General features: G+C 37.3%; 1 protein-coding gene across 9 annotated transcripts in view; it reads left to right on the forward strand.

Moving 5' to 3' along the window:
• LOC149070055 (mesoderm induction early response protein 1) overlaps positions 1-10531 on the forward strand; it is a 46579-nt gene extending 36048 nt beyond the window's left edge. For 4 of the 9 annotated variants that reach the window (XM_089250168.1, XM_089250173.1, XM_089250166.1 and 1 more), the window contains 3 exons: positions 837-931; positions 2650-2777; positions 8399-10531. In XM_089250168.1, the coding sequence (XP_089106294.1) occupies positions 837-931; positions 2650-2777; positions 8399-8945 (770 nt within the window). In that variant the 3' untranslated portion in view covers positions 8946-10531. The remainder of the gene's footprint in view (positions 1-836; positions 932-2649; positions 2778-8398) is intronic. The other 5 variants (XM_089250175.1, XM_089250174.1, XM_089250167.1 and 2 more) reach the window with 3 other exon arrangements.
• Positions 10532-18406: the final 7875 nt, after the last annotated feature.

The following is an 18406-nucleotide window of genomic DNA, read 5'->3' on the forward strand; positions in this document are numbered from 1 at the left end:
ATAGTAATTTTATTGATTTATTGAATGAAAATGCAGTAGTTGGTGAAATGCTTTGATGCCAACTTGATTGGAAGAAGCTGATACAAGCTTCAAGGTCTCCAGTTGTTGAAGCTATTCAATAACCACCTTTTTGTTTTTGGTTATTCTAACAATGACGGTTAGCATTTTCAAGAGGCGTTCTGAGTAAAAAAAATATATCAAGATCAAAATTTCTACCTCGTGAACGTTAACTGTGAATAAGATCCAACCTCCAATGTGGCCACCATCGAAAGATCAAAGTATCTAATTGGATTACTCGCTACCCAATCACATCCTTTTAAATGTATGAATGACACTCGTGAAACATGGATTCAACTTGGTAACGACCAATCCAGGCAAAGCGAAGCTTGATAACCAGAGGAAGGATAAGTACTAGATGCGATTGTTGAGCAGTTAGTTGTTAGAAAGTGTTTTACATTTGTAATTTCTAATTCAGTATTGAGTAAAACAGCTTAGACATCTCATGATGATGCAGATGCCAACCATTAGCACCGGGTAAACATTGGGAGAGAAAAAAGCTTTCTCAGCCATTTACCCACAGAAACTTTTGTTTTTCAAAAGCAGTGAAAACCTTATTGATTGCTTTAGTACAGTATATTGTGATCAACTGTAATTGATTAAGATTAAAAACACGCGCAAGATCGAGGCACTATAGTCATACTCAAACAAGTTTCCTCGTAGTTCTTCCCCCCTCTCCGGAACATAATGTTTAATTATTTTGAATGATGTAAATGTTTATAAATATAATGATGCCAAAGGTGTGATGCATGTTTATTTTTTTTCATTCAATGGAGTAGATACAATGAGCTTGTGGTCTGAGGAAGAGTGTAGGAGCTTTGAAACGGGTCTGAAAACGTATGGAAAGGATTTCCATTTAATACAGCTGAACAAAGTATGTCAAATTACATGTACCATAAGTTTTTATTGATAAATTTATTTTATAGAATATGCTTTTAAATTTTAAAATAAATGTGTTGGCCCTTATACTATATTTAACACCACACTCCACTAGTTTCTGAATGACCAAAAAAGCTTGGGAAAGTTGAAATATAAATTATGTCTAGACAAACAAACATAATTCATTCCAGAATCGCATTCATTAACTGAAATGTGATTTTTCCCATAGGTGTTTTTTTTTATGGAAAATAAATTAATATGTTCTACATACTGCCAAAAATTTTAAGATAACTTTTATAAACACTTTAGAAGCATTATAAAAGTACCTGGCAGAAGGCTCAGATGAGAACATTTTCCCAATTTGATGGAAAGAAAGACGAGAAACTGAGACCTTTTTATTTTACATTACGATACACAACCTGATTGAGATCATAGATGTCCCTCCATGTGATGTGGCTTGTGATCATGCGTGCAGATGGAAAAGATAAGCTTCCCTGGATTGTCAGACCATTCGGTCTGATGCTTAGTCTTGCAGTATGCACCAAAAACACTAATCTAAAATCCTTTTTTATGAATTTTTTCTTAGCTTCATCTTTTGTCTGTTCATGAAATGTCCATATCAAAAATATAGAGGTATATTTGGAAAGTAATTCAGAGGCAGATATAAATGGAGTTCGAGAAACTAATTCTGAAGATTTGTGTGAAAATTTGACCCACAGTGCAAGGCTGTGTTAGTTTGTGCATCCATATCAACTAGAACATTCGTTAGACAAATCCATATTTTCAAATTTGGACACAACATAACACCCCCAGAACACTATGGCATTGAAGTTCTCTGTACGCCTCTTGAATCAACACATAGCATTCTGCTGCTTGATCAGGAGTTATGCAAATATTTATGACTCACTATATATACATACTCAATAATGATTGTGCGGGCAATGGAGGAAGATGCAAATGCAAGAAATGTCTTAAAGTCATCGATAAATTGTACCGATGCCATTATTGGTGGAGGAAGTCTTGTCACCATACTCTGAAAAATGTACTGAGTATACAAATTACTGAATTTAAGAAACAGCCAACAGACATTTTTTTTTCAGAAAACATGGCTGAGAATTGGACACACACACACCCCTTTCTTCTTCTGGTACACAGCAGATATAAAGCAGATATGCTTAAAAAGCAAAAGTTTGTGGTTTGTTTTACTCGCAGATTTTCCATATTCGCAGTGACCCTCGGAACGTAACCTGCGAGTACAGAGGTATGACTATGCTTAAATTTTTTCATAATTTTTTGCGGATGACACCTTTTTATCCTTTACGTGTCAGGCTTAACACAGGCTTAAATAAGTTAAAATAGAGTGACTTTACTGCACAAGCTAGAGTGATGAAAGCTTACATGCTTTGGATAAGTCAGAGTTAGACAGCTTTTTTGATTATTAAAATACAAAAATTGTTTTGGGAAAGAAATTGTCTTTCAAGTTGATGTACCGCTGTATTTGAATAACATGAAACAACCGAGAGTTGATCAAATAACTATAAAACTATCATTTAAATTTTCTCTCCAACCTTTTTTTTTCAGTGGCTTTTGATTTTAATATTTTTTATTTCACGTTATTGGTTCTTGTAATGATTTTTATTGCAATGTTTACTCCTGCTGTTGATTATTCATGATTGATTGTCATGTAAAAAAATGGAAAATGTTCTAATGAAGGTGCGCACAAGATCTGTCGGTGAACTAGTACAATTTTATTATTTATGGAAGAAGACTGAGAGGCACGATGTCTTTGCAAGCAGGAACCGCTTGGAGAAGAAGAAATATTCCCTTCATCCTGGAACAACGTATGTTTCGTTTCTGAATTTTACAATAACACTTACTGTTATCATATATACAGGATTTGACAAATGAGACTGAGTTAAGGAAGATATTTAAATTTGGGTCAAGATCGGCACAAATTGGCACACACACAGGCAATTTGAAAAGTTAGTTTAAAAAAATTGAGCAAATTTTTAAAATTGGGGTTCAACTGTTTTTATTTCATAAGAACCAATGCTCCCAAAATTCACCTGGAAACCTTCAGGTTTTTTAACTGTAGAACAGACCAGCGGTTCTCAACCAGTGCTCCGCGGAGCCCTTGGGGCTCCTTGTGCACTCTCCAGGGGCTCCGCGGCCGCTCGAGGAAAATTAAAAAAAAAAAAGTTAAATTAAAAAATAATAATTATAAATATTTGTAAATAGTAAAAATAAATCAGTAACTTTTATGAATAATTAAAAAATTGGCATACAGGGCTCCGCCACAGAATTTTTTTACTTAAAAGGGCTCCGTGAGTCAAAAAAGGTTGAGAACCGCTGGAATAGACTAATCTGGCATTTTTAGGCAGGTTTTCTTTGAGCATAGAAGAGAAAACCATGTTACTCTGTATGTCTGTGCATGGAAGTTTATATTATTTAAATGTGCTTTTTCAAGTGACTTAAAGTAATCTTGCGATTTCGAAAATCTGACACACCCTGGTCTGATGTGTGCCAGATTAGCAAGATTTTACTGTATTTGATTATTCCAGTCAGAAAGCAGATTCTGCTGATTTTTCGTATCTTTATTGAAAATCCTGTTCTTCACTTGAATTAAAAATTCCTGAAATAAAAATACTCTTTTAGTCCTTGCAATCCCAGATTGACAATGTCTTCTCAGAAAAGATGTGGGAAGTTTTGATTTCCAAGAACGGGAAATCCGCATTTGTTGCCAAATGGGAGCAAAGTTGCCAAGTATTGCTAAAATCACAGAAAAATCCCCATTGATGGGAAATGAATCACTACTGCAAATCACAATGGTTCAAAACAAATTCTTTAGGGGGAAAAGTACTAATTGTGAGAAATATGCAAGATGCAATATTCATATTTATAGTCATAATTTTCTTTTATAAGTTGGCAAAATAATTTCAACCCTTGATTTCAGTGAAGGATAAAAAATCCAAATAGGCTTCATTGAAAATGCCTAAAAGAGCAAGGCGTTTTTTTATTTTGTAAAAATTGGGACGACAAACAACACGATACCGTCCCAGGAAAACAGGTCATACGGTCACCCCATGCAATCCCAAAAAATCCCCAGTTTCCCCTTTTATTTGTATGATGTTTTCTTTTTCAGTGCAAAATATTTCATCATATGACAAGCTATAGATTTTTTTCGTCAGAGAAAATTGGCACCTATGGTATTTTAAACTAAGGTTTGGAAAATCCACCAAAAAAAACCTAGGCACTTGACACATTCCCCAAAGCAAAATATACCGAAATGTGTGATGTACGTCTCAGAACAATTAGTGCTGGTGCAGAATATTCTGGAGGAATTTTACGAAAAGCGTAGTGAAGCTCTATTATGGGAATTTTTACGGCAGAACATTTTCATTCAGCTAAGGGATTGTTGAACTTTCTGCTTTGTGGTGGTGGCGGCACATTTAGTTTTGAGAAAATTGGGCTGAAATAATATTTTAAACTTTTTCCCAAGTTTAATGATTGTCTTGTATACAGTAAAACCTTGATAAGTCTTCACTCACTTATGGAAAAAATTATGATGGCTTTATGTGCAATACTGTGCAAATCATATTAATTTAAAATGTCAAAATATGAATTAAAATTACAAGATATAAAAAAATTTATCGATCATAAACGAAAAGAAAATTAATTTTTTACCTTTTTAAGCTTTTAGTATTGAATTTATTATGGTAAATACACTGGAACTCTGGACTAGTGATAGGCAAATTGGGGCCTGCAGGTCAAATGCGGCCCACTTAAAGATTCTATCCAGCCTGCTGCAGATAGCGCTTCACTTCTAAGCATAAAAATTCCAATTATGAATCAATGTTCTAATATGTCTGGCCTTCCAAAACCTTTTTCTTTTTGTTTTATGCCCACTCCTAATGTCTTTTTTGCCCATCACTGTCTTAGACTAATTAGAGCAACTGTTAGAATAGTTAGCATTTCTCTACAACACAATTAATGCACATCGATCTATATCTAAAATTTATTTTTTCTCTCTCTCTCACAAACAAACAAACAAACCATATTTTGTCAATTCTTTAATGATGCCAATATTATGTATAATGGCTTGTCTTTTCATGGTTTTTATCACTTTTTCTATTCTCCCAGTAATGAGGCTTTTTGAATAGACGTCAGAATCATCATCAGCATCACTTTGAGGGTCAGGCAAAGGATCATCCCCATAGAAATCAGTGTTAAAATTGCTAATTCTGCTGTAGGAATGCGGAAATTTAGTGGAATTTCCTTCCTCATAAATACTTTTAAAAATTGCATTGAATTCTTGATATTTGAAATATTGAGTTTGCTTAGAGATACGAAGACCAGAAAATTAAGTATTGAAGTAATATGAAGTAATCATTAGCCGGACCTACTTTTGAGTTGGATATTCATGCAATAACATTGATTTCAACTTTTTATTTATATATTCTCAAGCATGAAAATTAAGTTCTTTGTATTGTCTTTTAATATTCATCTGCATAAATTCATATAGTTTAGGTTGTTTTAAAATCAATTATGGGTGCCTAAAAAGCATATCAAAGAAATTACACAGCTTTAACTAAGCATTTTTTGAAGTAGAAACAAGCAGATAGATAAATTGAAGTTCAGGGCGGGGAGTGTCGAATCACCCAGTGCCCCTTAAGAAAGGGGAAAAATATTCATTTCTACATTTCTTTAAATCTAGATTTGTTTCTTTCATGAGTCGTGCTGGGAGGCTTCATGTTGGTTAACTGGGACACGGTTTATATGTTCCTCAAAGAAAGAGGGAGATATCACGTGATCCAAAAAGCCTCATTGAAGAAAACCCAGGCAGTGCCGGGTATTATAGCTAGTTTTATTTAAAAACACATGACACTTAATTTTAGTGCTTTGGATTTTCATTAGTAGATCATGAATCATGAAATAATCTTGAACACAGGGCCAAATTTTGATTTGGGAGGCCAGATTCAGATTTGACGGGGGGAGGGACTTTAGGCTATTGAATGTAACAGGCCCATTATATGTCCAACTCCAGCTGTTAGTCACAGAACATTTGTAACATGAAGTAACAAAAATTTTAAACTTTCTACTTCAATGTGTTAAAATTTTATCTTTGACCAATTTCTCTAAAAAAGTGACTGAGATTTTTGAGGCACCAGACTTTGAAGCCCTGGGCTGTAGCCTGTCTAGCTCATGGGGGGGGGGGAGGCTGGGCAGGGAAAAGCAGACATTAAAAGTTCTCAACTTGGGCAGCATGGCTGGTTTTTCAAAAAAGATATTTTGTTTAAATTTGAAGGAGGCCCCATACAGAAATCAAGTCCAGCTCGAACATTCCCTTAAGTTTCAAGAACTACAGGGCATCTACAATTAAAAGACCCTATTTTAAAGTAGCCTACATGCAAAACCAGTCATCACAAAATTGTGAAATTCTGTGGAGGAAGGAATTCCCATCACTTCATGAAGTGATAGGACTTTAGGCAAATGTTTACAATTTGAACAATTGTTAAACACTTTTACAATTGTTACTGCAACAAAACATGTTTCCCATGAATGGCCATTATTTTCTGATGCCATCTTGCGATTTCACATGTTATGTTCAGTATGTGGTGTGAAATGCTGCCTTTAAGGTCAGGTAAAATTCTTGGATTGTCACAACTTACCAGATGCTTCAGATGCCCCCAAAGCCAAAAATCGCATGGATTAAGGTCTGGGCATCAGGGAGGCCATAAATTAGGGAAGTGCCAGCTGATGACACATTCTTCTGTAAAATGTGTTTTAAGAACATTCTTAACACACACTGCTATGTGCGGAACTCCGTCTTTTGCATAAAGATTGTGCCTTCAAGGCAGTGACATGCTTGTAGAGCTGGAACAATTTCGTTCTGTAACAGCAATGCATATTGCTTCCCGGTGATCAAACAGATCCCTGGACCTATAGAATATAACTCCTCATAGAAGTAGGGACCGAGAATAAATGAGGCAGTAAATCCGCACCATACTGTCACTTTTGGTGAATGCAAGGGAACCTCTAAGATAGCGTGCAGATTTTCTGGTTCCCAAATTCGGCAGTTGTGAGTATTGACTACACCATCTAAGAGAAAATGCGCTTTGTCTGTCCAGAGGATATTCCAAGGCCATTCTGAATCAACATCAACGTGAGCTAGAAACTGCAGTTTGAACCGGAGTCTAGCGTCATAATCATGTGGAAGCAGCCAACTCACAAGTGAAAGTTTGTATGGATAATATTGGAGGATATATTTTTTTTTTCCCCCGCATGATCTTATGGTCAGTTGAACGTGGCCTATCCAACATCTGTGCTACACGCCTGATCATGAGAATTTGAAGCTCTGTCCTCTTCCACCTGAAGCGAAACCTCCTGTACTGTATCTATAGAAATAGGTTTTCTTCCTCTTCCAGGATGAACAGTCAACGATCCTGTGGTTTCAGATTTCGTTATCATACTCCAAAGGTTTTTAACATTCATTGGACCTTTCAAATCCTCTTCAAGTCCGATATTTCCTTATAGCAGTTTCTGCGGAATTGCTGTTTTGGTAAATCAATTTGACCAAGAAAGCGCGACATCGTAAACTTATCGTCATTGTGAGCAGCAAACACATTGAGAAACAAGATCTCCGGGAATATTTCTTGGTTTTATAACAGCTGTTGCGTGATATCACATAAATTTACATATTTACTATAGGTATTCAAAGTGAAACGCTCTCTGGTAGCGACATGTGCAACTAATTCTCCCCCGAAACAAATTCCCATCACTTTATGAAGTCCTCCACAAAATTTCACACTTTTCTGTTGGCTGGTTTTGTCTGCAGGCTACTTTAAAATAGGGTCTTAATTATGGATGCCCTGTATTTATTTTAACTGGCAAGTAAACTTCTGCAGTGCTACTTTTGTTATTCTTTGTTTCATTTTAGTTCATAAGGCTGTTATGGTCACTTTTGACATATAGCCGCACTGGCATTAAGCTCTTTTTTTAAACGAGTCATAGAAATCATCCGTTACTCCGCATGAGCTGTGGGGATTTCCGAAATTAGCTATGAGTAACCGAGGGTTTAATAACATTGCAATCTATAAAATCCGAATAGGACTGAAGAAAAATGACTACGTAACCGAAGTGGCAATTTACAGAGGTTTTACTGTATTGGCAGACACATTGAAGTAATTTCAGAAAACGGGTCAGTGAGTAGTCTAATGTAGCTTGAAATTACATCCTGCTTTGAGCCAATTTTCTAACTTTCTTATTCGGGTGAGAAAAGTGAGCGTGAAAGAGCATAACTTTGTCGAGAAAAGCCATTGCCAAACGAAGAGCTGTCAATTATTTCAATTTCATCGAAAGTTTTCAAATAGAGTAGAAATAACGGAAGGTAAAATTTTATTTTGGTCATTTTACTTTTTCGCACATAAGTGTGCATTTTTGCTGCGTTTTGTCTTTTTTGCAGTGACTATATGGACAGATTTCTTGATGAACAGGAGAATCCATCATCGCATCGAGATCGATCATCAAGTCCGAGCATGCACTCCCTGATGTTTGGTGACAAGAAGAGGCTGCTCGCTTCCAGTCCGCCTGCCACAATCACCAAAATGGACGAACATTCGCAGACAGGTTCCCAAGTGTTTCACGATACCTTCTACCCCTCGAGCATGGACAAAACTGGACAGCTCAACTCCCAAAGCAAAGGACATCCTGGCAGCCTCCTCAGTGACTGTAATAAAGACTTACTTAATGGCCAAGAGAGGCTGTCGTCGATCACTGGCACAGGGTCTAAAGGTTCCTCTGCTTTGAATACCACCGAGCTGCCTCATCATTCGTCTAGTAACTATCAGAGTAACACGTCAATGTACTCGGAGAGGAGCACACTGATTCCGCCCAGTGAAATGTTGAGTTGTGCTCGTCGTTCGAATGAATCATCTCGACTGAGCGAGTCTCGAAACGATTCTTGCAACTCCAGATTTGAAACCTGCAGGGAGGTGACATCTATAGAGTAATCTCTCTCTCACACAGATGTGTATATTGTTCATACATTTATTTCCCTCTTGTTTGCATATTTTAACATGTAAATAATTGTTTTCCTTTTTTTAAATCATGCCGTTTCATGAAGACTGAAAATTCATCTGTAAATTCACTGTCTGTTTTTTTGCGAACAATTTATGTGCTGTGGATCATCAATATTAACTTTGATGCCAGATATTTTCCGCTGTTTTATACATGACTACATATATTTTTCATTAGACATAATTAACGCCGTATCTCCATCATAGCTTAGCAATATTCTGATGCAATGAAATCAAAGATCATTAACGCTGTCGGTTATTATAGATTTGATGTAATATCACTGTAAATCTATCCTTTTGGGTTATATCGCCATTTGATTATTATCATCATTATGCATGGTGAGCCAATCACTATTTATTTTATGTTACAATTATTTTTTCCCACAATGATCCTTCGATCATTCCTCAATTCACATTTTTTATGCGAACTGCATCATGTTTTTTAGTTCTGTTAGCATGTTTTGAGCACAAAATTCAATGAAATCTGTGAATTTGAGCGTTATTCACATAATTAATCAGTTTTATGAATTGATATTGAATTAATGGAGATTTAGATGCACATAACATGCGTGTGAATCTTGATTTGAATGGATTTGCTGTGTAATTTCAAGCTAAGTACGGTAACGCTCAAAAGTCATTTGACAAATGCAATAATGTTTGTAGCCCCAACTGATTCGTTGACTCGTGTAAAGCAGAAGGAAGGTATTTATATCGACCCACGTAGCTGAAATTTGTTTGCAAGCTTTTATCGTCTAATTTTTGTTTTTGGTCGATCAAAGGTATAGTTTAATCAAATACAGAAATAATTAATTCTTATTTAATATGAATTTGTAATAGGATTATGCAGGAATGCATAATGGACACTAACAATTAAAGAATATCTGGTGGATTTTTTTTTCGGGAAAGCGCAATTAAGGCTTTGGGAAAAGGGTAAATTCCAGCCCAAGTGGCATGTGATTTTGGTATTTTAAGACAGTTGATAATTTTTAGAAACATGTTTTTTTAATAATCTCGGAAACCTGCATAAAGTAATTTCCTTTCATTACGACCGAAGAAGACAACGAATATGATGGATAGAACAAGCAAAGAGGGATCCTCGAAATGTCCACTAGGTGTAAAACCTGATGAATTTAATTCAAAACACGGACTGAATATGAATGTATCACTTGTAAAACATTGGCTGAACATTGTGGGCTTGTTTGGTTGTCTTCCAAGTGAAGGGGGGGGGATTGTGTTATTACATAATTACAGAAATGCAAAGGGAGACGCTTAACAGGTTATTGTAGGGTAAATTATAAAATAAGTTAAATTCCCCTTCCCCATAGGTTCTTATTACACTTGAATTTTATGCACAAAGACAGCGAGGGGGGGGGGGTGCTCTGTTAAAGGCTATGGTCCTCTTTTGCTTCTGAAAAAAAGGGACAAGTTTTGTTGCAAAAATTTTATTTTATAACCACACGCTATCCTTTAGGGACGTGGCACATGCCGATATTCCAGCATGACAATGACCGTAAATATAGTTAAAAAGTTATTAGACATTACCTGAAAAACAACAACATTAGAGTTTTATGGGTGTTGTAGTCAAAACTATAACTTGAATGCCATCAAGCATTTATGGGTAGGGTTCAGTAGATGAGCCGGAGCCAGAAATGAGATTTAAAGTCTGTGGTTTTTTCTGATTGTGTGGGAAAACTTCCCACGGATATAAGACAAGCTTATTGGGTCCATGCAAGAGGCATGTCAAGTCGTTTTACAATCAAAGTTTTTCCGATGAAGAGTTGACTTATTCTACTTTATTGTAATGCATTCGGCATGATGGATTTGACTATTTAACTATATTAATATTATATAATGTATATACATTATTATATTATGTAATACAGTCAAACCCCTCTATCTCGAAACTGACGGGAAATAACTGGAAATAAATTTCGAGATAGTTTTCGAGAAATTTAGTTTTTTTTTTGTAAGAAAAAAAATGGTGAAAAATTCAATTGAGTATAAACTAAACAAAACCGTACTATATTTTACGACATACTGATGAAATTTATTGGTTAAGTTAATCAATGTGCAATCGCACTGTATGCAAATACACTGAAGTACATTCAAAAAAAATTTTCACATGTTTTTTTAGTAATGCCCTAATGTTCTGAAATTCCATTTTCAACATTTTTCTGCCATTCGTTGAAATTTGAGTGGTTTGCCAGATCTGATTTCTTCATTGCTGAGATGATTGGATTGAAACTCATAATTTTCTTGAAGCAACTTTGAATTATCTGTTGGGCGACCTTTTTTTTTTTTTTTGCCATGCTGAACATGGCATCCACCCCCTCCCTCAATCACAGTATCCGCCTATGATCGACAAGATCCATCAACACAATGGGCTGTAATATGAATAATCCTTTCTTATCAGTTTCATTAACCTCCGGAGGAAAAGCTAGAAAAAGAATTTTTGAACTAAAGAAAAGGAACGTTTTGTGTTTTACTTTTTACTATCATTGGAATTGGCCTTCAAGAGCTTTTTTCGAAAATTACTACGAGACAGAATGATGAAAATTCATTGATTTAGTACAGGAAATGTAATGATTTTTTGAGAGAGTTTTCGAGAAAGACAGGTTTGACTGTATTTGATATTGATTATTTAAACTTTTACTTGGGGGTCGTTCAAGTGTAACGTCAGCATCAGGGGGGGAGGGGGGTTCTGACTTTTGATGACAGGAGGGGGGGGGGGTTTGAAGGTTGCTTACGTCATCAACCACAACCCCTTTTTGAAGATATGAAATATTTCGAACGGGTGGGGGGGGGGTTAAAAGTGGCTGAAATATGCTTAAGTAATACTTGAATGGCCCCATGTTTGTGTAAAAAGGCCCACCATATGGCCGATTAAATTATTTTTTCTGATGTTTTACGAAGCGTAGAATGAGGAATTAATATTGGTCATAGTAGTTTATAATGAGATTCAGATTCCATAGGATAGAATTCATTAAAAATATTCAAATTAGAAATTCATAGGCAATTTTATTTTTGTCGAAAGACTTTTGAGCGCTACTGTATGTTTGTTTGTTATCCAATCTAATGTATGTTTACTGTACCGATGTTTGTTTTATTTAATTTGAATATTATGGTGCATATTAAGCATGCATTATGCTTTTCAACAATAATCTTGTTTTTATTTATTTTTTTAACTTTTGTTACATCGCACTTCTATAGTTAATTGCACGATTATGATTTTTTTTTGTGTTTAGCTGGTGGAAACGACGAGTAATTTATTTTATGTGGCATTCGGATTAGAATCGTGTGCAGTTGTTTGTATATGAATGTGTATAATGTATACATTGATGTAGAAGCTGGTGGTGCCTTGCATATGAATGTAACATGGGAGAAAAAAACAAAACTTTTATATATATATATATAGTTGAGTAAAAAATTTTGAAAATAAAGTGGAAGATATCGTTTGTCCATCGTTATTAGCATTTTTTTATTTATTTATTGTGTTATATTGCGTTTATCGTCAGTTAACGCAATCTTATCGTCAGTTTATTTTGTGTTTTAATTAATGAACAAACGTGTTATATGGTTAAATTTGAAGCCATGAAATGTGAGAATGGTTCTGTTGACGATGACTATTTTACTGTGGAATGTGACATAGGAAACATATACAGGGTGATCACTTAATTCCCAATTCCCCTTGCCACATTTCACTGGTGGACCATTGATCCTTTGGCGTACTTTCAATTAGAAAAAGTATCCAAATAATATGCAGAACTCGGATACGGTCAACCCTTGGTTGACGAAAGGCTGAGTTTGCGAACAACCACAGAAAACCAACTTCAGCCGACCACCGCAACGGCGAGGTTCGAACCCCACTGTTGCCACAGTGGTGGTCGGCTGAAGTTGGTTTTCTGTGGTTCCCAATGGTAAAATTATTCAATCATTATGCTTCACTCGTAGTTAAGAAAAATTGATTCCAGCACTGCACGTAACAAGCATTATACCGAGACTTCACGTTAGGTTCACAACACATACATGCACAGCTTCCAGCAGTGCCCAGGTCTTCGACCATCTGCTAAAATCTCTTCATTGGGAAAGAGCGGCAGGCCTTGATCTGGTTAGGAGGAGGTGGTTTATGAACAACCAAACATGATTTGGTTTACGAGTTGGTCTTACTTTAGGCCAGGATTACACTGTAAAAGTTTTAGGAAAGTTATTTTATAAAACTTTAAAAATGCAACCAATAAAATCATCAGTTACATTTTCGAATTTAACCAGTATGCTTATTGGTTGAATTTTTCAAAGTTTTATAAAAGAGCTTTTATCAAACTCAAAAAATTCAACCAATAAAGTTCATAGGTTACATTCGAGCAAATGAAACTGATAATCTTATTGGTGGCATTTTACAAGTTTTATAAAATTACTTTTATCAAACTTTTATAGTGTAATCCCGGCCTTAAAAAAACACAAAAATGGCTGAACATGTGTGGAGCGAAGAATATTTCAGAAGTCTGTGTGGCCGCGTGACTTTTTTTTTTGAGAAAGAGAAATCTTCAGGGGTAGAAAATCTGCTACAAGCTGCTGCAATTTCCGGCGTTTGCTACAAAATTCTGCGCCATCTTGCGCCAAAAACAAAATTTTCCCTCCAGAAACCTCAGAAAAGTGGCATCACAATAGAAGCCGACTTTTCGATAACATCATTTTCCCTCCCCGTAGTTTTATTTCTTGGAGCCACAAATAGAATTAGCTTGAGGGCTCCCCCTCTCCGCAGGATTCGGCGCCCAGGCTTCCGACAACCGCATAAAATGGGCTCAAACTAAGCGAATTGCTGCTCATCCACAGAACGACGACAAAAAAAAAAACCACTTCAATTGCTTTTTTCCAGCTATTTTTGATGAAAAAAAGTGACTCCTTTGATTTATGCGTTCCTTGAGTTAATTATTTTGAAATTGCTTCGATTTTCTCTGGCTGGCTGTATTCGACGCAACTCGTGTATCCTTTAACAGAAAAGTTCGCGAAAGAACGTATCACATACTGGGAAAACAGCGATATCCGTCACCAGGAATTGCGACGCAAAAGCCGGGTGTAGCGAGAAGGTGGGGGGGGGGGGGAAGGGCAGCCCTCCCGAAATATGAGAAAATAACCGAAAAGGGGGGGGGGAAATTGCCAAATATATTGTTTTATCATTTTGGTTCCCCCCCTCGCCGAACGAAATTTCTGTCTACGCCCCTGTCTACGATCATGGGGGGGAAAAGTAACGAAATGAGAAAAAGGATCACGAAATAAGTGAAAACAGATGCACTCGGACTGAATTTTTTGTCAAACTAGAATCGTTCTATTCAATTTATATAATAGTTTAATCATTATTTTCTATAGTTTTTATTTCTGTAGTTTTAATTACTATCGTTTAAAAAAATTTTTAGTTTTTAATCACTATTAAATTCCTTAGAATTTTCCAATAAATATTCCAAGCAAAAGAAATTATCTCGAAGTATGACGAGATGAATCGAACCGAGTTAATGATCAAGAGGAACTCAAAAAAAGAAACACTTATTTTAAATATGCAAATGGGTGAATTCTGGTAAGGAGTTTTTTTTTTACCCGATTTACTGACGATGACGGGAAGGGGGTTTTTGATGATGCTTACGTCATCAACCACCCTTTATGAAATATTCTTAATGATATCTTACTCGACGCGCCAAAAACGGGAAAAACCTTTCGATAGTAGTTTGTGGGCACTCTTCAAATAGCATTCCTCCCCCCCCCCCCCCCACATTGATAAATGCCCTACAGAGCCACTTTAGTGATCACTAAACGTTTCGCGGATCCAAGTGGTCTGGAAATGTGTCCGGGCTGGCTTAAGTGCTCTGGAACTGTGCCACGCACCACTCAAGTGATCCGTAATTATGTCGCGGATCACTTACATAATCTGAAAATGTGCCGCGGGTAACTTAAGTGATGTATAATCGCACCGGGGGACAATTAAGTGCTCTAAAACTACGTCACTTGTCACTCAGGGGATCTCTAAATGTGTCTCGGGCCGCTTAAATGTTCTGGAATTGTATCACGCGACATTTAAGCGATCTGTAAATGTGTCGCTTAGTTCATTTTTAGGTTTGAGGAGGGCAGGCCGCATCAGATAACCCCCAGAGCCGTATTTGGTCCGCGGGCCAAGGGTCTTTATGCGATTTATCATTATATGGCTTAGAGGGTGGGTCGCCATGAATTTATTAAAGATAAATTTTGCGTTCATAGCCTTCAAATAACATTGAAATTAACAGAAGTTGATTATAATAATATATAAAGGTATTTTCTCTCCCGAAATTTCAATTAAAAAAAATATCTTTTATTAAAAAAATAAATTTTTGATCGTGGTGGGGGGGGGGGGGGGCACGAGAGGGGCCCCTCTATGGGGCACCCACTTCTGAGCTGAGATTACACTGTTTTTTAAAGTAAAAAGTAATCCTGTGTACGCTACTGCATATATCATAGGTTCCAATGCTTCCGATTTTTCAACCTTATTGAAATCTTAATTCTTTCAACTTTTTGTATCTTCATAGAAAAATCCATAAAAGTCTTCCAATTGAGCTTTGTTTGAATGGAAAATCCCTAAAGACGCTTTGAGTCCTTGCAATTTCAGGCTGAACCCGTTTTCTCGGGAAATCGGGATTTCAATTACGAAAAATCGTTTTTCTTTTTTTCGTTTTTGGCGCACCGAGTAAGATGCTATTAATAATATTTCATATTTTTATAAAGGTTGGTTGATGACGTAAGCACCATCCAAACCCCATGCTGTAATCAAAAGTTAGCAAATCGGAAATCCTCATCTCCATAGAATGCTGACGTCATACTCGAATGACCCCTTATAGTAGATGACGTCACTATACAAAGAAAGAAAAAGTGTTTTCTACTAAAAGAGAACAGCTTTAATTAAGGGTGCGTTATCATTGGCATGCTTTCCTACCTTTTTTGTGTCATCGCCCCCTTCTTCAGAAATTTTTTTCTCCCATCGCCCCCCCCCCCAACGCAATCTAACCCATAGGATCCTATGGCCGGTATTACACTATAAAAGTTTGATAAAAGTCCTTTTATAAAACTTGAAAAATGCACCCAATAAGGTCACAGGTTGCATTCTCTAGAATGTAGCCAATAACTCTATTGGTTAGATTTTTCAAGTTTTAAAAAGGGATTTTATCAAACTTTTATAGTGTAATACCAGCCTTAGTTATACCCGTAACTTCTACCGCCCCCTTGAACATTCCATCGCCCCCAGGGGGCGCTAACGCCCACGTTGGGAATCACTGGCATAGTGGGTCCATGGCTACTTTCTCAACAATGGGTCCACGGAACCCAGAGGAAACCCCTGTTCTAGAGCTCTGTTTTCGGACTGTCTCCTTCAAACCATTATAGCGGAGTACGCAGGGCCGTGAGTTGAATAGCATACGTCCTTCTTAAAGGTAACTTGGGTTCCTTTTTTTGGGAGTTTAGATGCCGATGGGTCGAAACGGGAAAAACAAAAATGTTTGGCAAAATACCAAATAAACACGCACTCATGATCAGGAGTTTTTTTTTTCAGAGATGCAAATTTTTCACAGGGGAAAATTCTGGAACCCTTGAAAAAGAAAGGTGGTTAAAATTCAATCAAAAGTGAGGACGTCTGGCAACCCTAGACGTGTTACTTCTATAGGGTAGTAATATTTGATCGAGAAAAATTTTTCTCCTGGGAATCAGCCAGGTCCACCAAATAGTCACGCTATAGCTGCCGTTGCAACCGAGGTCGGTATAACCGAGTTTGACTGAAACATGAGTACATGACCGGACATTTTTTGTCATTTAAGCGACCTGGGATGCGAGAACAGTCTTGCGGCCCTCTTCAATACAGTAAAACCCTATATTAACAGTTACCCCTTCTCTTTTGCGGTTGAAAGATTCGGTTGAAATTTTCCAGAATTTACTAGATAGGGCCTCGGACCCCTAGGATAAGACCCTTAAGAGCATCATGGGCCTGGTAGCCCATGATGGTCTTAAGACGGCTCTGCCCACGTCTTCTCACTTGCTGGATGATCGCCCTAGACCAGTGGTTCTCAACCTTTGGAAGCCCCGGTTTCGTTTATTTTTGTAAGTGGAAGGCCTTTAACACACGAATAAAGGAAAATGGGGGAAAAAGAAACGGCCAGTTACCGCGGCCCGGTATGAATGATGGCAGGACCCGGTACCAGGTCGCGTCTTGGCGGTTGAGAAACACTGCACTGGACTAACTACAGAGGCAACGAATCTCAATCTTTCCTTAAAGATCGTGCGCTGAACGCGACCGAATATGGACGGATCTCACTCAGAATTAGCTCATAATTGCTGACACCAGATGGCGACTTATCCAAGGTTGTTAACACAGCTTCATCATATGAAGGTTTTTAACTTAACCTAACTTCATCTTCGTATGGATAGCGAAAAGTGACATCATTCTTAAGTTTTGTTTTTGTCCCAACGTTGTCCACAAAAGAGGAGTTTTACTCTATTTAAAACTATAAATTTTCTTCATAATCAATATAAGGGACCAAGTAAAAATTTTGTCTGGGGTCCTGTCAAAAATCGAGCCCTTGATTCAAGGATGTGGGGGCCACGCGGATTCAATACGATATACGCGTGTTAATAAATCGACATATTTTTCATCATTAGATCAATACAATTCCAAGTTCTTGTTTTTATATAAAACAGTTATCGTAAAATATTATACGCAATTAGTGCAATAAAATACAATCTTACTCTCCTGTGCAGTAGCACCTTTCGCACTTGCCTAAGCCCAAGAGCATGGCCCCCCCAGAAGGGGTGGACTGACAAGGCTCCGGCCCTGGGGCCCGGGAGGATTTTAATCATTTTTTTGTTTTTTCACGCTATAAATTCATCGTAAAGGAGGCCCCGTGAAAGTCTGATCCCAGGCTAGGGGGCCCTGCTTCAGGATGTGCGGCCCATGCCCAAGAGGTACAAGAGTGTATAACAGAGACTGCGTGACAGAGACACCGCACTTATTTGAGAAGCGAGGCGAAGGAGAGAAAAGGGCCACTAAACGAACGACGTGCACGACTTGTACAAATCTGTTTTCACCTCGATCGGCACTATCTGCTGATTGGTTCGCTTCTGCTATTTCTTTCTTTTCCTCTTCTTGGAGGGATCATCATCATCGCACCCTTTCATGTATTTCAGAACCCTCCGGTTATTTTCCTCCTCCTTGACTATGTGCAGTGACTTTCTTTACTTCCACGCAATTTTTTTCTTCCTAGTCGCAATTTTCGTATCGCGTACCTCTTCGTCAGCACCTCCTAGAGATAGAAGGCCTCCACACGGGTTGCCAAGTTCGTCTGTAACGGCATTAAGACTACCTAGCAAGTTTGCCGCGTTTTGAATAA

Source organism: Pholcus phalangioides, unplaced genomic scaffold, assembly GCF_987345545.1.
Source record: "Pholcus phalangioides strain wild (caught in Gottingen) unplaced genomic scaffold, Ppha-v1.0 ptg000022l_1, whole genome shotgun sequence".
Classification (NCBI taxonomy): domain Eukaryota; kingdom Metazoa; phylum Arthropoda; class Arachnida; order Araneae; family Pholcidae; genus Pholcus; species Pholcus phalangioides.